The sequence below is a fragment of the Hydra vulgaris genome, chromosome 06 (genome assembly GCF_038396675.1).
Source record: "Hydra vulgaris chromosome 06, alternate assembly HydraT2T_AEP".
Classification (NCBI taxonomy): Eukaryota; Metazoa; Cnidaria; class Hydrozoa; order Anthoathecata; family Hydridae; genus Hydra; species Hydra vulgaris.
This window is the reverse complement of record NC_088925.1, coordinates 20,682,595-20,706,512: the sequence shown is the minus strand read 5'-3', so window position 1 is coordinate 20,706,512 and position 23,918 is coordinate 20,682,595. Positions and strand designations below refer to the sequence as shown.

At 27.5% G+C, this 23,918-nt stretch overlaps 2 protein-coding genes and 2 long non-coding RNA genes across 4 annotated transcripts; 2 read left to right on the top strand and 2 right to left on the bottom strand.

Moving 5' to 3' along the window:
- Window positions 1-3,198: 3,198 nt before the first annotated feature.
- On the top strand, window positions 3,199-5,252 carry LOC136080983 (uncharacterized). Its single transcript, XM_065798326.1, has 2 exons — window positions 3,199-4,727; window positions 4,937-5,252. The coding sequence occupies exon 1, from the start codon at window positions 3,580-3,582 to the stop codon at window positions 4,213-4,215; it is 636 nt and encodes a 211-aa protein (XP_065654398.1). The 5' UTR covers window positions 3,199-3,579; the 3' UTR covers window positions 4,216-4,727; window positions 4,937-5,252.
- A 795-nt stretch (window positions 5,253-6,047) lies between these two features.
- On the bottom strand, window positions 6,048-11,185 carry LOC136080982 (uncharacterized). The gene is made up of 4 exons (XR_010638784.1): window positions 11,093-11,185; window positions 10,803-10,883; window positions 6,162-6,259; window positions 6,048-6,069 (listed from the first exon to the last, which is right to left on the bottom strand). It is a non-coding gene; the product is annotated as an uncharacterized LOC136080982 (long non-coding RNA).
- A 1,644-nt stretch (window positions 11,186-12,829) lies between these two features.
- LOC136081269 (zinc finger MYM-type protein 1-like) lies at window positions 12,830-15,289 on the bottom strand. The gene is made up of 3 exons (XM_065798571.1): window positions 15,052-15,289; window positions 13,772-14,763; window positions 12,830-13,612 (listed from the first exon to the last, which is right to left on the bottom strand). Exons 1-3 carry the CDS (start codon window positions 15,287-15,289, stop codon window positions 12,830-12,832), a joined length of 2,013 nt encoding a protein of 670 aa, XP_065654643.1.
- Window positions 15,290-16,367: 1,078 nt separating this feature from the next.
- LOC136081716 (uncharacterized) lies at window positions 16,368-22,127 on the top strand. Its single transcript, XR_010639046.1, has 3 exons — window positions 16,368-16,791; window positions 21,685-21,753; window positions 22,007-22,127. It is a non-coding gene; the product is annotated as an uncharacterized LOC136081716 (long non-coding RNA).
- Window positions 22,128-23,918: the final 1,791 nt, after the last annotated feature.

Below are 23,918 nucleotides of genomic sequence, written 5' to 3'. Positions count from 1 at the left end.
TATAAGAATTTAAAATATATAAGAATTTTTTCTTTCCTTAAAAGTGTTGCAAATGCAAACTAAGTTAATTAATTAGTTCAACCCTTTATAAAATTTAAGTAACTTCGTATTTGACAAATGCACAAAACTACAATATTCTCCATGTATTTAAAGGTTTTGAGTTTGTTTTTAGTTGCGACCCCTCTTTAAAAACATCTCTTAAGTTACGTACAACAAATTATTTGGCACAAAAAAGAGAAATTTAAAAAAAATTGAACTAATTGCATGTATTTATATCATTTTAAGAGTCATTTTTTGTAAGAATCAGGCAGTCAATGGAAGTGACCTCCTCCAAATTGCTTGAATTTTTTATATATTGATCAGAATATAGAGAAAACCTGTTGGGGAAAAAAAAAATTTTCAAAAATGTTTCGTTCACTCGGAATCTGGGCCTAAATTTTTGAGATTTTTTTAAAAATTTTTAGAAATTTAGTTTTTGCCACCTTTGAACCCATTTTTTTGGCAAGGCAAAAAGTTGCACATAGCTTTTGTAGTTAATATCAGACGTAACCCAAAAGCTCTCTCCAAAAAATATAAAAAAGTTGCGTGACACTGTGCGGTTGGCTAATTATCATAGTTCAAAAGTACAAAATCAATCAGTTGTGTCAACTTTTAATCGGAGTTAATTCTAGCGGCGAAGTGTTGCACACAATTTTTCTTTTAGGATTTGAAATTATCAAAGGTATTGAGTCTAAAAATGCAAAGAAAGTTATGTGATACCTAAGGCCTATTAATATATTAAGGCTTGAAATTGGAAAAAAATGTTTTAGTATACTTACAAAATGAACCATTACGGCAGAGGCGCTTAGTTTTGTAAAAATGTAAACATATCCAACTGTCAATACAAAAAGGTCCTAACATAATAATAAAAAAAATTCGTGTGATCTTTAGATATTAAGTTAAAAATAAAGGTACAAATTGTTAAAAATGATTAAGTACGAAGAGATATTTTTTTGGACACACAGATGAGGTTTTCGCTCACAATAAAATTTCTATCATCCAAAATTAGCATTTAGCATTACACAAAACATTGCACGTAATGTTAAGAAAAAATTTAAGCGTTTCTGACTATGATATAGAAATCATAACAATTGAAATAAATAATAATAAAAAACAATACATGATCAGAAGTGAATTATTTAAATTTACGTCATAACCAAATAACTTGTGGTGATCGAATGGAAGAAGAATCGCTGATATCACGATTGTGGAGAAACAAGTTAGTGGGCGGTTGTTTACTTTACCATAAAAATGTCTTAACTTTATTTTAACGATCTTTAAAATTTGCATAAATAGAGTAGATATTTTATCATTGCTATTGAGAAATAGGTACTGCATAAATAGAACTTGTTTTTAGTTGAGTATGAAACAAAACAAATATTTTTATGAAAACTGTTGTTGCTTTTCAAAAGGAAATTGTGGATCATTCAAAAAACATAAAATTATAAACAAAATGTTCTACATTCATCAGCTGGGAGATGTTGATGTTAAGAAACACCTCATCAACTTAAAGGTAATTATGTATTTTAAATTTACGCAGACTGTAATATAATTTTTATAATTACATACTTTATAACTTCTCTGCAATAAGATTTTGAGACAAAGTTCTTTAAACAAACAAAAAATAGCTCTTTTAATTAATTCCTCACTCTTTTAATAAATAATCATTAAATTAATCACACTCTTGCAATATTGTATTTTAATAATAACAACAATGTATTTCAAACTTGTAAACATTTTTCGTGAAGAGTCAGATTATAAACAATGCTTTAAATGACACACTTAATAATTGTTTAAAAAATTGTTTTTAGGTCATGCGATTAAACGATAATAATATTTGGGAAGAAAATGGACTTATTGCAAATAGACTTAAAAGAAATCTTGAAAAGGATGAACAAATATGTGCTTTTCACCGGTACACGTTTGGTATTGAATGGAGTCCGTGAGAGTGTAACTGAGGTTCTTAATGCAAGTCCAATAAATTTTAGATTAAAAAGGAAGTTCGAATATCTGGAAGATACTACTAAAGATAAGTTAAAACGCAAGTATGTTCGCCTAGAAAACTTATTAAAGAAAAAATTTGCGGAAGCTGTTGCTCCTGGACAAGAGGAAATACTTATAGATTTTCTTAACAGTAAAAATGTTGATGAAATAAATAGCCCTCTCCCAATTGAAATTATTCGTGCTCAGAAAGTATATAAGCAAAGTGATTCCATGGGAAAGTTAGTTATCCTCTCATTATTAGACCATACCAAGTATACCAAAAAGTTTATAATGAACACATTTGAGTGTACCAAACATCGTATAGAAACAGCAAGAAAATGGCATGCATCTCATAAAGGGTTGGCATTTCCAGAGAAGAAAGTATTCGTCCGATCTAGTCTTGATCAAACAAAGTGTGAACATTTCTTAGACTTTATATTTACAAGCGGTATTTTGCATGATGTTGCTTATGGAATAACCAAATTAAAATACGACAGCGGTGAAGAACAAAAGATAGTGCATGCAATACTGACGACAAAATATAGCCACGCTATCATGTTCTATCGAAAAAGTTGTAGTGAAAACAATTATATACCATTATCTGATTCAAGTTTGTGGAAAGTAAGAAAAAGCTTAGCTGGATTAGATGATGTTACTGCTTCAGGCATGAATGGTTTTCAAACATTACAAAAATTGGCACAAAGATTTAGTTCTAAATCTCTCGAAGCTGCCCTTGAAAAAGGAAAAAGGTATTTGAAAACAAGTTATCAAACCAATTGTAGTGTCAATGACTCAAACATTTCTTCTCATAGCTCAAAACATGCCTTATCAGATCCATCTGAAAAAAATCTTCAATCCAACACAGAGATATCAGAAGTGGTATGTGCCGATTGCTATGATTTGTGCAAAGCTATCGAGATGATCAAAGAACTAACAATTCAAAATTCTGACGATGCTGATTCTATTTATGATTTGGAAATTGCTGTAAAGGATGTATTCAACTACATAAAACACCTGATGAGAGATTCTCAACAGAAAAAGGCAAAAATCGAAGCTTTTAAGCAATTAAACGATGAAACTGCTTTCTGGCTTAAAGATTTTTGTCAAAAAATTCTTCCGGTTCGATACAGAGAGGGCCAAAGAGAGTATTTTGGCAAGAAAGGAATGAGTTTACATGTGGATATGTTCTTCATAAAAATAGCAGGAAAGTTATTCAAACGTGTTTACTTTACTTCAATGTATAGGTGTGATCAGGGAATAGGTGATGTTGTTTCGTTAGCCACTGCAGTTTTAGACCAATTCAGAATTGATCAACCGCATATCAAGAAAATGTTTACCAAATCTGATAATGCCGGCTGCTATCAGGGAAATCTTTCAGCTGAAGCAATCTACAATGTATGCAAAGAGAGAGATATAAAGTTGCTGAGATATGATTATAATGAACCCTGTTGTGGAAAAGATCAATGTGACAGGGAGAGTGCAGTTGTAAAGACAATTTGAAGGAGTTACGTTGACTCTGGTAATAATCTTTTGACTGCTGAAGATATACACAAGGCTATGCATTATAGTTTTGGCGCTAAAGATGCAAAAGTAGCAGTTGCTCAAATTAGCAATGATAAAACTGTAGTTACTGGACCAAAGATTAAGAACATTAGCAACTATCACTCATTTGAGTTTGGTGAGAAAAGTATGAAGATGTGGCGTTATTTCAATATCGGTGAGGGAATTGAACAAGAGTATGGAAATCTTAAAATTCAACCCTCGATTAAGTTGTTGTTGCCATATAGCAAAACAGATAATTCAATTAAGCGTAACAAGTCACTTAAGGAAAAACAGAAAAGAAGTGACAGGCAATTATATTCATTAAGATTTTGCACTGAAATGAATTGTACTTTATCATTTGAAAGCGATGCTGAGTTAGAAGAACACATGCTATCCGGTCTTCATACAGTTCCGAAATCATTAACATCATTGGATAAAGTTCGCAACTCGTTTGTTCATAAGATGAAAATTACTTCACAACTAAATATGTTAATTTCTTCATCCTCTAACATTGCTTCCGTAAAAGACAAACCACATTGCATGAACATTTTTCTATTGCAAGGTTGGGCATTACCAATTCGAAGTTCTTTTAGATTTTCAAATCAGCAGAAAGAACTGTTGTATAAATACTTTATTCGTGGAGAAGAATGAGGTAATAAAATGAGCCCTGAGCAGGTTCACATGCAGCTGAGGAGAGAACTTCCGCCTGCTCAATATGTAACTAGCCAACAGATAAGATCTTTATTTTCAAGGTAGGCATTGTTGCTATCAAAACTTTTGCAAATTAGATTATGTTTCTGACTGTTAAATAGTTCTTTTACAAATATGAAATTAAAATTTAGGTGAAAGTTATAATTTTGTGTGTTTGTTTACATATGTTTAAAAATATGTACAATTGATATTGTTATAGATTTAGTAACCTGAAAAGAAAAGGTAAGCTGGTAGAACCGACAACAGAAAATAATGAAAATAGTCAGGTTAACGATAACAAAGAAGTTTATGGCGAAAATGATGACTTTAATCTGGCAGGAGACAATGAAGATGATAATAAATATGAGGAAGACATCGCCAATCTTGCAAAAGAAATTTGTCTTGTATGGAAAGTGAATGATTGGGTTGCTGTTGCATATGAAAAACAATGGAATATTGGATATATTGTGGAGGTAATATTATTCAAAGTATATATTAGTTTCAAGTTTTTATTTTGTTTTACAAAACAGTGCTCTAAAATAAAAGGAATATAAATAAAATGTAAAAATAATTTCAGAATGACATTATATAAGACTTTACAAGTTTTATTGAATGTAAGCAAAATTAAACAAATCATAAACTCTTTATTATATTATTTTAAATGTTGCGCTAATACTTTTAGGTATCTATAACTGGGATCAGAGTTAATTGTATGATTAACGGGCAAGAGAAGAATACTTTTCGCTGGCCAGTTACTACCGAGGAGATAAATAACCAAACTGATAAAATTATCTGTTTAGTAAATGCTCCTTTTCTAATCAGTGGTTGTGGCGATTATTCATTATCCGAAGAAGACTATAATACAGTCATATCATTATTCTTAGAGAAACTTACTGCAGCAGAGTAGAAATTATGTGTGATGTGGTGGATAATGTGTGTAAATGACTCTATTAATAAATGAAAAACTAATTTTTAAAAGGAAAAACATTTAAATATTTGATTTATGTTTTATTTAATTAGCAATATAGTTATCTTGATGTTAGATTTTTGTTCAGTTTTTAATTCATGATATAACATGCGTGTGACAAAATCACACGAATTTTTTTTATTATTATGTTAGGACCTTTTTGTATTGACAGTTGGATATGTTTACATTTTTACAAAACTAAGCGCCTCTGCCGTAATGGTTCATTTTGTAAGTATACTAAAACATTTTTTTCCAATTTCAAGCCTTAATATATTAATAGGCCTTAGGTATCACATAACTTTCTTTGCATTTTTAGACTCAATACCTTTGATAATTTCAAATCCTAAAAGAAAAATTGTGTGCAACACTTCGCCGCTAGAATTAACTCCGATTAAAAGTTGACACAACTGATTGATTTTGTACTTTTGAACTATGATAATTAGCCAACCGCACAGTGTCACGCAACTTTTTTATATTTTTTGGAGAGAGCTTTTGGGTTACGTCTGATATTAACTACAAAAGCTATGTGCAACTTTTTGCCTTGCCAAAAAAATGGGTTCAAAGGTGGCAAAAACTAAATTTCTAAAAATTTTTAAAAAAATCTCAAAAATTTAAGCCCAGATTCCGAGTGAACGAAACATTTTTGAAAATTTTTTTTTTCCCCAACAGGTTTTTTCTATATTCTGATCAATATATAAAAAATTCAAGCAATTTGGAGGAGGTCACTTCCACAGTTTCAGGAATTTTCCTGATTCTTAGAAAAAACGGCTCTTAACTGACAAAAAATTTACAATAAAAGGAAATCAGGGTATTTTTTTAAAAATTGTATAAATGCGTCAATCGTAAATCTTAAAGAAAAAAAAAATGGAATTATGATACCGTAATTACAAAAAAATAAATAAAGATAAAAAAACCACATAAAAACTCAAAATCGATTTACCTATTTATATTAACCTATGTTGACATGGCAGTTAATATAAACATTTATCGAAAATGTAACTATAAAATCTGTTTCCAAGTACAAAAGGATTAACAATACTAAAAAAAAAAAATCAAATAAAGATATAAATTGCATTTTTAGCAAAATTTTGTCTTGGCTTTTAGTAAATAAATAAAAGCAGTAAGTTCCAATAATGAAACTACCAATTATTCATTTTTAACAATAGACACCAACGTGAAGGTAAGCCAAGCAGTCTATCAACACAAAACATCACAACAATAAAACATAACAATAGAATATTTACACCACACCCTTGATGCTAAAATTCAGCGAAAATAACAAACCAAATTAAAATATGAAAGACAAAATTAGAAAACCAATTTTAAGTTAATTATATTTATCTTTTTACTAAACATATAAATACATAAAAGTATATTTGCTTTTATATTCAATATTAGTTATTGAATTACTTCAAATTTAGGACATTAAAACGCCCTAGATTTAAAGATCAAGGTTGCATACTCTCTCATACACATTACGCTAAATATTAACAGATATTATGTGTTTCCATAATAATTAAAAAAAGGCTAGACAACACAACCTAGCTCTAAAGCAGTAACACCGCCTGGCACTAAATACTGCTAAGTCACACCTCTGCTATAAGTACACCGCTTGGCTGGCAAGGTTATCAAACTCTATCAAATGTTTGCTCAACATAATGCCAAGTCACACCACTTTGAAAACATGGAAACAACATAATTTTAACATATATACAACTATAAACAAATATGGTTTTATATAACAAATATAAACACATTTTATAACAATATTAAATGACAGATATATTTATCAAAAACTATGAAAAAAAAAATTAAAATAATAAATAAAGTTATACATACAAAATGTGCTCACAACCTACAAAGAGTAAATTTTCGAAATGAAAATCTATAATGAATGAAAAACGAAAAAGACTATAAATTAAGAACATTAGAAAATATAACATTATTTGTGTAACACTTTCCACCTACCATACCTCGAATGAGATGTTTATCAATTTTGAAAAACAAACTATTAAATGCTCTAGTTCTTGAACATGCAACATGTAGTTGACCATGAGAGAAACACGGTTTTTTGAGATATACCCCAACTCTATCAAATGTTTGACCTTGACTTTTATTAATTGTCATTGAATAAGCCAATCTGACAGGAAACTGACGACGTTTCAGAACAAAAGGTAAATTAGAATCTAATGGAGCCAACTGAATTCGAGGAACAAAAACCCGTTTACCACCAGAAACACCTATCAAAACCTCTGCATCAATATAATTATTTTGAAGAGCACTAACTTTCAATCAAGTACCATTGCATAGCCCAGCTTTGAGATTTAAATTCCTAAGTAGCATAATTACACAACCAATTTTTAATTTTAAACAATGAGGTGGCATGCCTGAAGGAGTTAAGCTGTTCAAAAACTGAACAGGAAAGTTATTTCTTTCATTAAGGTCATCAGTATCAATTTGATCAGCACTTAAATAAATTTTGACCTCACCCAGCAGACATTCAAGCACTTCTTCATTGATTGATAATGAATCAATGGAGGCCCATGATTTATTGGTTGAACTACAGTTGCTTTAAAAGAAGCGAAAGAAAGACAGGCATTATAATTTCGAATATGTTTTAAAAAATTAACATTAGCATTACGATCTACATAATTCCCTGTAAATAAATCCTGTAAAACTTGTGTAAATGGTAAAAGTGGAGGTAAAGCTACCTTACCATTATGGCAACATAGAAAATGTGTTTTATCTGGAAATTTCTTAGCACCACAGTGCTGAAAAATTCATTTCTCCTAAATAATTATAATCTGGAATAGCATTACTTCTTGCTATAGAATACATTCGCCCTTGTCGAACAGATCTTCTTACATTTTGGCGAATATTAACTTCAACTCGATTTAGCCTATTTCTTTCATTTTGTAAATGATTAATTTCATCTCGCCTAAGTCTATTTCTTTCATTTCGTCTACGATTATTTTCAACATGCCTTATAGCACTTACATCGTCTTGTAAATACATAACTTCATCTAGCCTATCATCCATTTCAATGTCATCATTATCATTAAACATATTTATCAAAGCAACACTAACTATTTCTTTGTTTTACTACTCTAAAGTTAACAATAAAATAAAAAAAATTAATAAATAACTAAAAAAATCTTATTCGAAAAATTATAAAATAAAGAAACCAAATAAATACACAATAAAATTAATTTGCCATCATCAAAAGAAGTACACCTGTATTACTTAAGTTTATTTAATTAAAGTTAAGAAAAACCTGCAACCATATTAGCAAAGACTTATAAAAAAAAGTTAAAATTTATTTTGTTTCTAATAAAAAAATTTAGAAAATAAACAAATATCCTTTTTTATTAGAAAAAGTTAAGTGTTTCTAATAATATATATATATATATATATATATATATATATATATATATATATATATATATATATATATATATATATACATATATATATATATATATATATATATATATATATATATATATATATATATATATATATATATATACATACATACATATATATACATACATATATACATACATATATCCTTGGAGCCGCGGACAGCGTCATAGTTCATGTGTTGGGAGAAAACATTGAACAAAATGCATAATAAAACTTATAAATGCGTACAAAACAGGTTATTAACCCCCCCCCCCCCCCAACACACAAAATATCACTCTGCGGAAACTCCAATGATTTATATATATATATATATATATATATATATACATATATATATATATATATATATATATATATATATATATATATATATACATATATATATATATATATATATATATATATATACATACATATATATATATATATATAATATATATATATATATATATATATATATATATATATATATATATATATATATATATATATATATATATATATATTGAACTATTTATTAGTGAAAACATACGAAATCCAAAATTTTTTTTATAACATATATAGTACATTTTATAAATAAACTTCTACAATTTCCTTGGTACAACAACTCGATGATGATTAATAACAACTCTGTTAACATGAATTTTCTAATAATCTAAATCTTAATAAATTATAAACAATTAAACTTAAATAAAAATGTATGAAAATGATTAATGGTATATTAAATATAGAAAAACAAACATATAATAACTATAAGAATTATAGTAACTTATATTTTCAATATTAACATCTATAACACATTTAAAAGTACAATTTAAAAAAAGATTACAATAAACTAATTACTTAATAAAATTGTAAAAAGATTTTCTATTACCTATCAATTTAAGCTACTAAACATTATCTACCTAATGTCAACTTAAACATTTTCATAACCAAGTGTTTTCTTATAGGTCATGACTTCTTTAAGAAAACAATTCGTTAAGAAAAGTCTGGAAACTACTTAAAAACTAAGAAATAGTGTATTTTACAGAATACAGAATTGTAACTAATATCGAACAATAGGTATAACTATGCGCACTAATAATAATAATATTCACTGTGCTATTTCAGATAAAAGTCACTAATTTATGCTTCTGCTTGAAGAAATTATAATAATGTATTTATATTAAGAAACAAAAGCAGCGAGTTCTAGTAATGAAACTACCTATTAATCATTTTTAACAACAGACACTAACATAAAGATAAGTCAAATGTAACAACATTACACAAAAAATAATTAAAGATGTTATGTATTTTCAGAATAGTTATATTGGCTAGACTACACTTAGACCTAAAGCAGTAACACCACTTGACTGGTAAGGTTGACGAATCTTGCTCTAAATCTATATCTCAAATATATTGTGTGTTATAGTTATACTAACTATAAAACACAGTTTTTTTAAATGTTATATAACATATAAAAACACCTCATTTAACAATCATGTACACATTAGATAAAATCAGGGATGCAGAGTACCAAAAAGTCACAAAAAGATTACTTTATCCTAGTTTTTGGTATACAGGAGCACTAAAAATATAAATAAGTTTATGGACTACTAATAGGTAAAAAATTAAGACTATTAGGTTAGAGGAACAATCGTTTTATTAGCCCAGAATTCTTAGGTATTATGGCGGCAAGGACTCCTGGCTTATAAACAATAAGTTTCAAGTCATCAAATCTCATGAAATTATTATAGCAGATAATAAGTCAATAAACATGTTTCGAGCTTCAAGACACTACAGACTTGGAAAAAGTAGATACAAAAAGCTGGAGTCTTTTTGGGACTTCGCATCCCTGGATAAAATACATTTCATACTATTATAAAAACACATTTATATAAACACATTTATAAAACAACTATATATATCACTACATACACGTATTTATCAAACTACATATATCATCTCATACACATATTTATCAAAAACTTTTTAACTTTGAGCATAAGATAAACATATAAGCAAACCTTTCAACAGCTATAAAACGACATTTATTAGCATTTAATATTTTTAATGTAACAAAGAATGCAGACTACAATTTACAACATTGTAATGAAAAAGATGAAACCATTAAAGAACAAAATTATAAATTTCAAACAAATACATATTCAGATACCTTAAAATGAAGCATAACACAACATTCTTTTGACAAATTCCAGAAGAATTTTTTTTATTTTTCTATTCCTTATTATTTTTCCTAAGAATATAAAATATACATATAGATATAGAGCAATATAAAATAGATTGAAATGAACGCAAACTTATGTATATAAACTTACATGAACACAAACAACAATCTTATTCTATTTAACTTTCATATTAAACACATAAATAAAATTTTATACTCATTATTCTTTCTACAAAAAATAATCTTAATCTATAAATAAGAAAATGAATTGAACTTACTAAAAAAGCCATCAGCTCCTCTTAATTGCTCCAGAAAATAAAACAATACTTGCTTAAAATGTTCTAAAAAGACTAACGACAAAACTAAAACAGTTTACTTAAACAGAAATTTTAGTTATAAACTTCTTCTAAAAAACATTAGGCGTAACTATGCGCACTATTCATTACCGTATTAATATATAGATTAATTAAAGTTCATGTTATAAAAAATATAACAAGAACTTAGTTTTAGTTTTTCGTCAATTTAAAGCATGATGAAATATTATTGTTTTGTGTCAGTAACTAAAAACGTATTGTGTTGAACTTAGGAATGTCGAGGAAAATGGTTCTGCAAATGGTTCTAACATTATTTGAGTTATTTACAATTGACATAGGTCATACCAGTGTAAACACTGGTATGACCTATGTCAGTAGTAAATTACTCAAATAATGTTAAATAATTGGGTAAATTATTTTACCTCCTCATACTTTTTATGTTAATTTTACAGATGATCTAATTTTTTCAATTTAAAGGCGTTTTTCTAAAAGGGCATTAGTTAAGGTTTCGCAACTTTAAATTGTGGAAAGCAGCCGCTCTAAATTAATTATGTTACAGACCGACCATAGCCCGTATTACGGGTTGCTCTTTGCTAGTACAAATATCGAAACTTCATTTAAAAACAGAATAATTACCAACAAATTAGAAGAACAAAAAAAAATCTATTCTCCAAGTGACAGAGAAGTTGTTAAAAGAACAAGAAAAAAGTTTTACAATGATTATGAGTGCAAACTTAAAAATATTAACGGACAGAATTGAAAAACTTGAAGTTAATGTAAACAATAATAAATCTAATGTGACGAATATTTAAAAAGATATAAGTGATCTTAAAACAACTTTAAACTTCCAAGAAACAAACTTAATGGAAAAGGTTGAACAAATTAAAAAGTGTTATGATAAGGATTTAAATATTTTACACAAAAAAACAATCAATTTAGAAAATAATCAAATACTGACGGAGCATCATGAGGTCTCAGCTTCCCATAATCAGTAATAGTTGAATAATTTTTTGGCCAATGTCTTTCACATACTACGGTGTATTAGTATCAGAAACATTATCTCTTGGTATTATAACAATCCAACGTTTTCGTTCTTCGCTGTTTCATAGAAGTCTAGATGTTTTAACTCTATTCTGAGGATAATAATTGCCATTGCAATTTGTTACACAACATCGACGAACTATTTTCTAATTACTAAATTAAATCGTTTGTTTAATCATTCCACCTCTCAACTAAGTTTTTTTTTTAATTTGGAAGTTAGTTAAAATAATAACGGGTGTTTGGTTATTGTAAATTTTATGCAAATATTAAATTTATGCATATATATATATATATATATATATATATATATATATATATATATATATATATATAAATATATATATATATAAATATATATATATATATATATATATATATATATATATATATATATATATGTATATATATATACAGTGGCGGATCTAGCTTTTTGGGGGTCCAGGGCCTAAAAATAGGGGCCCTAGCCCTACACGAATAAAGATTTTTAATTGATTATGCGATTAATTGATTTTCGGTTCATTATTTAAATAAAATAAAAGACAATATTAAAGATTAATTGTTTTTATTATTATTATTCCTATTCACTAACAATCACAAATATCGTAAATATTTAAGCATAATAAATTCATAACAAAAACAAGTTATTTAATTTTAAGATTTTTAATGACGCAGTTTTCGAACCTTTGTTAGGGCATATTCCTTTATAACCTCATCGTAGTTTAATGACTTTGTAATTTTATGTTCTATGGATAGAAGCATTAAATCAGCCAATCTACCATTACTCATTGTATTTCTTTGCTTATTTTTAATATAGCTCATTCTGGAAAATGATCTTTCTGCTTTACAATTGGTTATAGGCATTGTAAGGAAAATTTTCATTACTGTGTACAAATTCGGAAAAATATCGATAAGGTGTTTGTCATAAATTATTTTTAAAATTTCAGCACAATTAATTTGGCTTTGCTCGTTAACTACAATTATGTTAATATATTCTTTAAAATGAATGCATTCGTTTTTCAGCGTGGCAAAATCTTCAATATCCTCTTTATAAAACTTACATGCATTCTGCATACTGGATTCATCTATTATTTTTGTTTTCTTGTTTTTAATATCAAATAAGAATTTAAAATTCTCAGAATTTTCCTTGTATATTTTTTTTCTTTTTTGAAATTCATTTTGAAATTTGTCCAAAACGACATTTAAGATTTCAATTTTAAATTTGTTTTTCCCTGTTAAGTTGCTCCCACACCCTGTTGTACCGTCTGAGTATCTTAGTATTCTTTTTCTTTTATCTTTATATTCCGAACTAAGGTAATTAGTCAAAGTTTTTGCTAATATCTCGTATTGGGTCAATTCGGTGTCGATATTGTTTCTTTTTTCTTTAATGAATCCTTCAAGTGATGAAAGAAGAGCGGAAGCCTCTAACAAATCTAGTCCTGCTGTCTGCAATTTTTTATTTACTTTATTAAATCTTTCCAGAATTTGATCCCAAAAAATAACCAAAATTTAATTTTCCAATTAAGTCATTTTTGAAAATAATGTCTTCGCTTCTTCTCTTTGGTCCATTTTTTCTTGGTCATCGTTTGCAATTGATTTTAAAACCGTTAAAATTTCTTCATAATTATTTTTTAAAGCTTTAACAGCTTCATAATGGCTGCACCATCTGGTTTTGCCTAAATTTTTTAGGGTGTGCGTTTTCTCATTTAATTTTAAAGCGTCGGTAATTACATTCCATTTTTTAGTAGAACTTGAAAAAAACACAAATAATTGCTGAATTGTACCGAAAAATATTACAACTTCATGCACAACTTTTGCGGCTTCTATCCCTATCAGATTTAAACTATGTGCTGCACACGGTGTATATACTGCCAACTGATTTTCTCTCTGCAGTAGTGCCCTTAAGCCGTTATATTGGCCTGACATGTTGGCGGCATTATCGTATGATTGGCCGCGACAATTTTTGATGGACAAATTATTTGTATCTAATATTGTTTTGACTACATTTAGTAGAGATTTTCCAGTATGTGAAGTGATTGGGGTAATTGTTAAAAATCGCTCGAATACATCACCTTGATAGCAATATCTTAGTATATTAGCGAGTTGATCAACATGCGCCACATCCGGGGTTGAATCAACAACAATCGAATAATATTTTGTCGAATTGACTTTCTCTATAATTGTTTTTGTTACTTTTTTCGCCATTAATGTAATAATTTCTTCATACACAGTTTTGGTTAGGTAAGAAACAGAGTGTTTTTTTCCTGAACATTTCTGTATGAGCTCTTTAAGAAACGGATCGAGTTCAGCAATCAATTCCAAACAGCCCATAAAATTGCCATTATTTGGAACACTAAATGTTTCACTGTGACCACGAAATGCTAAACCTCGTTCACTCAAAAACTTAACAACAGCAACAACACTCTTCAAAATTTTATAAAATTTATCTGATTCCTGCTCTAATTCTTGCATTAATTGTTTATCGATTGTATTTTTCCTTTCTTTTCGCCTTGTCCAATTTATAACGGCGTTCTTGTGCGGCGTAGAATTTTCGTGGAGTATGACATATTCCTCTCCATGTTTCCAATCAGAGAACCCTTTGGAAAATGCTTGTACGTTTATAGAAAATAATTTTCACATTCAACAATATATGTTTCCTGTGCTTTTCGAATAACATATCCAATTTTTTGACACTGGCTGTGCATTTTTAAGCCGTTTTTTAAATAGTTCTTCGGAAAAATATCAATTTTGTGTTTTTGAAATTCTGCACGAAACTGCATAATCACGTTTATGGAAACCCTTATTTTGAAAATATGTCGTATCTTTGGTTAAAAAAAAATTAATGAAATCGCTATTTAATATATCCGGCCATGTGCCCAAATCACAAAAATTATCTTCGGAGGGCAGTTCAACGATGTATGGGGTTGTTTGAATTTCTGATGATTCAAATATTGAAACATTTTGATCATTATTTTTATCTTTAATTTGAGCTGAAGATGTTTCGTCGATCTGGGATAGGATTGAAAAGAAGTTGGTTAATGTTTTACATTTTTTTATTGCGTCTTGCTTCTGTTCTGCTGATTTTCTTTTTTGACACCCACTTTTATATTTACGACCCGTCATCGTTAAACCTATATAGAAATAAAAGTTTTATAAAAATTTTATTTAATATGTTATAATTTTAATACTAAGCGAATGAAAAGTAATCAGTGGAATTTGCACAAAAATAAACTTAATCATTCAAAGCTGAGTCGCAGGTGCACTATTTTTACAAAATCTAGCAAAGACACTTAACAATTTTTCAATACAAAAGCATTTGAACATCATCGTAGCGATAACAATGCCAATACAATTTTTATTCTCTATTCTAAAAATTTAGTTTTCGTTCGCTTGAATTTTCACATACACTTACTTATGTTTGAAATAATTAATTATTTAACCACTTTTACATTTGATAAATGAATATTCACGATAATATGTAAAATTTCTCTTTTCATACGGGCCCCTTACTGGTCGGGACCCCGGGCTTTAGCCCTATTAGCAATTACGTAAATATTCTATGTGGTCAACTTTATTAAGGAAAATTACTCCTGTAGCCATTTGATTGTTATAAAGTTATCGAGATTAACGAGATGCATTGAACATCAAATAAACTACTCCGAAAAAAGGAATCAAATAATATTTGCTAATTTTATATTTACGTTATTATGTAATCATTTAAGGCTTCTTTTTAATGTCTTCTTTGACGTTTTTATGTAATATTTGTAACGGTTTTTTTTTGTATTATATTTTACGTCTGATGACGATCTGTACAAAAGAATAAATTTAGTTTGTTCGCAGCTGTTATTTTATGCTTTATATTCAAATATATATATATATACTCACGTACAACAAGATATGACATTGAAACAATTTATATATATATATATATATATATATATATATATATATATATATATATATATATATATATATATATATATATATATATATATATACATACATATATATATATATATATATATATATATATATATATATATATATATATATATATATATATATATATATATATATATATATATATATATATATATATATATATATATATATATATATATATATATATATATATATATATATATATATATATATATAAATATATATATAAGTGAGGTTAGTATTGCGGTGTAAAATACTATCAAATAATAGAGCAAATTATACTTTATGCAATTAAATGAATAAAAACAACTAAATAGCGGGACTTAAAGTTTCATGCCCGAAGGCAATCACCCAGTGAAAAATAAAACCGCGTCCCACATGGGTTCCGCGTGGGTTCCGTGTAGGATTGATGGGATTTATGTGGGACGGATTTTCCCATGTGGTATCCGTATGGAAATTTGTCACCTTAAACCCATGTGGGTAATCCCACATGGGTTACATGTGGGAACCATATGGTATTTACACACATGGGAAATCCCACGTGGGTTTCCTGTGGGATTTGCATGGGAATTAATTTAAAAGCTGGAAACTAAAGAAAAAAATTTTAAATCAACATTGCATTGCGTTACGTTTATATTGTGTGAAAATATTTTATATTAATAAAGAGAATGGCAAGCAAGTATGTAAGTACCACGAATAATTTTTATCTTTCTTTATAGAAATAAGATTAAGATTTGTAAAAATAGACGTATTATTAGGATAATATAATAGCTATTTGAATATAGATCTTGAGTAAATTATTTGCAAACAATTAACTGATGCAAGTTGAAATGTTGTCAAAAACCAATCTTGCATGCATGGGACACTGCAGTGTCCCACAGTACCACAGAACCACAGAAAACTGAACCCAGAGGCTTTATTCTCAATAACACTGGAGTACCACAGTGTTATTGAGAATAAAGCCTCTGGGTTCAGTTTTCAAAGTAATATGATCTAAGTAATGTTTAAATAAAATAATATGCTTTAAAATGCATATAGTTATACATATAACTCCTGATAGTTAACTATATGTATAACAAGTTATACATATAATTTGTTATAAAAACTTATTTTTTAAGGTTATGCTTGAACAAATTAGTACCAATTAATTCAAATTCAAGATTTAGTTAAAGTTCAAGTTAATGTTCTTATTTATTCATTGTTTTTGTTAATTTTATATTTATTTGTTCAAATTTATCAGTTAGTACTATATTTTACTACAGTAAGAATATTTATCATTGTTGAACGTGATTTTATTAGTAACTTAATTTTACTATCAACATATTTTGACAACACTCTTTACATTTTAAATGATGACAGCTTTACTTTTCTATTGAAGTTAAATTTATTACGTTTCAATAACTCAGAATGAATTTTAACTGAATTATTGTAAGCTTTGTAGGGGTTCGTTGTATATCAAATGGTGTTGTAAATAAAGTAAAAATAATATATATATATATATATATATATATATATATATATATATATATATATATATATACATATTTATATATATATAATATATATATATATATATATATATATATATATATATATATATATATATATACACATATATATATATATATATATATATATATATATATATATATATATATATATATATATATATATATATATATATAAATATAACATTAAAACAATAAAATTGATACAAAATTTCACTTTAAAGCGAATACCATTAACATTGTGATGATAATAGCATTAGGAAACTAGTATTTATGTATTATTATTGTACTATAAATAAATAGTTTTTTAATTCATTTTATAAAATGGAGACTGACAACTAATAATTAGTGGAAGTAAATACAAGTTATAAAAATCATGTAAACTTCATTTATTATTACTAAATACTATATTAATGTTAGTCTACAAAGTTAAAATCAATTTAGGGCATTGTTATTAGTTCTTTTGCGATTTGCACTTCCACTTCTGTCTCTCAAATTTATAAAATAGGTGGTCAAAGCTTGCTCAATAGGTAGGTTCTCAGCATAACAATGCTTTTTTCTTACACTTTCTAAAGAGAAATATGGCAAATTGATTACTTATTTTACCTAAATCGTAGGGTCATCTATGCATAATGATGTCAGATGATGACCCGGTTTATTGAACAACTTCACCCTTTATCAAACTCAGTCAATTTTTTGCCATCTCCCATTGAAAATGGTGTCAGTTTTTGTTATCGTATTATGATGGTATATCTGAATTGTTAATATAATATAAAAAATGCATATACCATCAATTTTTTTTGGGTTCAATTATACATTTATTCTCAACAGTACTAAAAGTAAAAAAAAAAAAAACATAAATTGTTCTTTCAGATAAGCAAGCTAATTTCTGAATTTAAATTGTTTTTCCTATAACCCTCTACAGTTTTAAGCAACAAAAGCAAAACATTTTTAGACCACATTGTTGGTGTAAATACCTTTAAAACCTGCTCATAGCTAGCATAAATTGTTTTACTTTTTTTTAAAATAAAATATTTTACTTTTTTTTTTTAATTCAATTTTTTAATTGACATTATTTTGCTCTTAACATCCCCTCCCCATTGTCAATTATTGTTGAACTCACACTGCCCCTCTATCTACTGGCATCATTTATGGATGATCCCATAGCCTAAATACTATATATATATATATATATATATATATATATATATATATATATATATATATATATATATATATATATATATATATATATATATATATATATACATATATATATATATATATATATATATATACATATATTTATATATATATATATATATTTATATATATATATATATATATTTATATATATATATTATTTTTACTTTATTTACAACACCATTTGAGATACAACAAACCCTTACAAAGCTTACAATAATTCAGTTAAAATTCTGTCTGAGTTATTGAAACGTAATAAATTTAACATCAATAGAAAAGTAAAGCTGTCATTATTTAAAATGTAAAGAGTGTTGTCAAAATATGTTGATAGTAAAATTAAGTTACTAATAAAATCACGTTCAACAATGATAAATATTCTTACTGTAGTAAGAATTAGTACTAGTTAACAAATTTGAACAAACAAATATAAAATAGTAAAAAAACAATGAACAAATAACTTGAACTTGAACTAAATCTTGAATTTGAATTAATTGGTTCTAATTTGTTCAAGCATAACCTTGAAAAATAAATTTATATAATAAATTTTATGTATAACTAGTTATACATATAGTTAACTATCAGGAGTTATATGTATAACTGCATGCATTTTAAAGCATTTTATTTAATTTATATATTACTTTAGATCGTATTACTTTGAATACTGGACCCAGAGTCTTTATTCCCAATTACACTGTGGTACTCCAGATTAAAAATTAAAAAGTTTCTGTAAATATCCTGTTTTTGTTCCTCAATGTACTTCGTAAGTCCCTTAAGTTTTATGAACCTTATTATATATAAAATTAAATGTTTTGGAGCCTAAAAAAAGTTACAGAAACCTCCCTATCTTCCCCCTATTTTAATATTTTTTTTTAATAAAGAAAATTTGACTTTCAAACCACCATTTCTTTGTGGGACACTGCAGTGTCCCATGCATGCATGCTTGGTTTTTGACAACATTAGAACTTGCATCAGTCAATTGTTTGCAGATAATATACTCTAGAACTATATTCAAATATCATATGAACATGTTAGAGAATGTTCATATGATATTTGAACATCACAAATTTAATAATACTGTTGTGATATGTTATATAAATAATACCATAATAGATTATGATATGAAAATAAGATAGAATATGAAGGCAATGATCAAAGAATAAATTTACTTATAGAAATTTAGATGTTTGTTTATTAGTTTCAGAATATTATATTATGTGTGACCGCGGCCTTCTATAATTAAAGGCCTTGACATCGCGCAACAAAGTTGTTAAACTGAAGGTCAATTCCTAATACTTTGTTTACATTTTCATCTTTTAACATTAGACAAAATTTTGTGTTTGTGCTTTTATAATAAATCTTTAAAATGTGATTGGTTTATAAATTAGATAGCCCAACATCAAGACGATAATGTTGTAAGGTTCAAGGCGTTAACATTGTAAGGTAATAATATTGTCAAACTAACGATAAGTTTTTTTAATAATTAAAATGCCTTTAAAATGCTGTGTATCTCTTTGCAAGTCGAACTATCTCAACTACAACAAAAATATCAATTTATTCAACTACAACTACAGTATCAATTACAACTACAACAAAAATATCAATTCTCAACTACGACAAAAACATCAATTTATATATTCCTGAAGAATCTAGAGGAGAGAAAAAGATGTAGTGAAGCTATCCCAAGAACTGGTTTTATTGTTACAGACTATATAGCATTATGTCAACTGCATTGGCCAAATGAAGCACCTTTTGAAAGCAAATAAGGGAAGCAACGACCTTTAAACCCACCATCTGTTTTTAAAATATTCCGCCTAGTTGTTTAGCCACACCAGCAAGTAAAGTTAGAAAAATGTAACTTCAAGGGGTTTTTGAAGCATTTTACCAGATGAGTTAAATAATTTTCTTAAAGAGGATGAACTTATATTTGACAATATTCAATCTTTGTTAAGTGATAATAAAATGTTATTGTTTTCCAGCTTAATAAAAAAAGTTTGCACATACAATCAAAAATGTACAAACTTGGTGTTCCATTATTTATTTTAGTAATTTTTAATGATTATTTATTTGTAGCTAACCATAATGGCACAATTTGTAATATTTCATATTTAGCTGTAAACAAGTTAAAGTTAATAAAAACAAAATCAGCTTTATTTGAAGCAGTTAGATTTTTAAAAAATAAAGAAAAATTGCTTCTGTCACATATTCTATTCGAACACCTTAATGCTATGAGAAAAGTTAATGTTGGTGAAGTTTTATATACTTCAGATATTATATGTAGAGCATATGAGTATTTTGCTATGCGACGAAGTTTATATGATTGTTTGTGTATTGACTACAAGTTGCCAAGTATAAGGACTTTAACCCTGTTGAGATATATTGATAAAACTTTTTTTTTTGCTTGAATCAACTTTTGTTGGTGTTTTTTATTGTTGGTGATTTTTATTGTTACCATTTTTAGCAAAAAAAAATTAAAAATACAGCTATCTTTCTAATATATAGATATATACTTTGTTATGGTTCTGCTTGTTATTGATACTATTTAATATTACATAAATATTCTTAATGAAATTTGAAATACGAAAAGCATGATTATCTTTTAACAATTTTTTGGTTTTCTTTTTATATTTCCGTTTTTACTAGAGATTATTATTAGAAAACATAGACTGCCATTACACCCTACCTAATATAAAAATATATGAATATAAGTAAAAGTGAAAGTTTAATCGGCCTTCAGTTTTTACGGCATTTTGCGCGATGTCGAGGCCTGTTATTATAGAAGTCTACATCATTGAAAAAGTAGGTTTTTACATTTTTGTTTTTGTTTTTTTGTTTAACTACTTATCCTTATTGATCACTTTTTTTCAGGATTCTCCTCATGGGTTCAAGCTCATTACGCATAATATGTGTTCAATTACGCATAATACGTTAGTCATTGTAAGTAATAAATTATGAAATAATTATTTGTGAAATATTGTAGTCATTAATGACTTCAAACTGGCTAATAGTTAAAATTGCTCGTCTAATAAGGTTCCTTATTAAAATTGCTCTCTTTCTCTCTCTCTCTCTCTGTCTCTCTCTCTCTCTCTCTCTCTCTCTCTCTCTCTCTCTCTCTCTCTGTCTCTCTCTCTCTCTCTCTCTCTCTCTCTTTCTATTTATATATATTTGTATTTATTTTTTTTTTTTTTAGATACTAAAAACCTTGGTATTATACAAGCCGAAGCGATTTAATTAATTCAATTGACAAAAAACGGCGTGTAAATCGCAAAACAAAAAATAATATTTTTAATATTCGTTTTGGATGTATTGATTAATAGCATTTATTTAAAAAAAAAATCATTTTGCAACACGTTTTTTAATTTTATAAAATTTTGTCATAATAGTTTAAGGTAAATCCCACATAGGTTATAGGTGGAAAACATCACATGTAAAAGATCAAAAATGCTACACGTTTTGAATACCAAATGGGATAAAGTAGCAAATACCAGATTAAGTTAAGCCTCTCTGAAAGCTTCGATGATTAATTTTAAATTACTATTTAAGTAATTTTTAAATTAAAAGAATTTTAAAAATTATCATAGAAGCATTCGGACTTTCATTTGTCTAGTATTGACTACTTTTATACCATTTGGATTAAAATATGTGGCATTTAAGATCTATAACATGTAGTATTTTCCACCTATATCCCATGTAGGATTTACCACATAAAACCCATGTGGGATTTACCATATGAAACCCACATGGGACAAAATAATAATCCCCATATGGGTTACATATGGTAAAAACCCACGCGTATCCCATATGGGATTTACCATATGGAATCCATGTGGGATTTACCATATGAAACCCACATGGGACAAAATAATAATCCCCACATGGGTTACATGTGGAAAAAATCCACGCGTATCCCATGTGCGCTTTTTCACTGGGCATCAGCCGTGAATACAAACAAAAAACGCCAAAAAACCGTTTAAAAAACTTAAAATTAAATACCGTAGAACGGATTCAGACGTGATAAACAAATCTGAGTAAAAACAAAACATGAAGCCGTTATAGTTTACTAGTCTCCTGTGTCAAATAAAGAGAGCAAGAGTTTCTTTGAATGTCGACACTGAGATACAATTTTATTCTTTTTGTTTTGTAAATTTGTTCTACTATGTGATAAAATTACATATTTTTCATAGAGACAGAGGTGGCATATTTTTGTTGCAAGATTATAGGGTCTGCAACGTTTAATTATTCTCCACGTTAAGATATGAAAAAAGATATTAAAGCTCACAAAGAAAACTTTGATAACAACCCATCTGTACATCATTTGAACCCTTCAAAAAATGAGGTAGGAAGAATTATTAAGATAATATTATCTAAAATTAATTGTGAACTTAAAAGTAAGCTTTATTTAAATCAATGGCAAAGTAAAAAAAATGTAATCGATTGGTTTAAAAAAATCGGCAGTAAACATTTACACAAGTTTCTAGTTTTTGATGTAAACGATTTTTATCCGTCAATAAACCAAAACACTTTAAACAATGCTTTGATTTTTGATGAACATCATGTCATTATAAAAAGCGAAGATAAAGCATTAATAAAACATTCAAGAAAATCCCTAATTTTCAATAACGAGACGGCGTGGATCAAAAAAAGAGGAGGATTGTTCGATGTCACAATGGGGGCATTTGATGGTGCTGAAGTGTGCGATCTAGTGGGAATTTTTTTACTATTTCAAATTTCACAGCATTATAATAAGGAAGATTTCGGATTATGTCGTGATGACGGTCTTGCCGTATTTAAAAACAAAAACGGTCAGCAAATGGACAAAATAAAAAAACATATAACAAGTATCTTTAATAGTAACGATCTACTCATCACCATCCAAGCTAATATAAAAATTGTAAACTATCTTGATGTTACGTTAAATCTAGATAACAACTCATTCCAACCTTACTGCAAACCTGACAACCAACTAAGGTATATCCACACTAACTCTAACCACCCTCCGAGCATAATTAAAGCAATCCCTCGCAATATCGAACAAAGATTATCTTCCATGTCATTAAACAAAACTACTTTCATGAGTTCTACTTCACAATATGAAGAAGCTC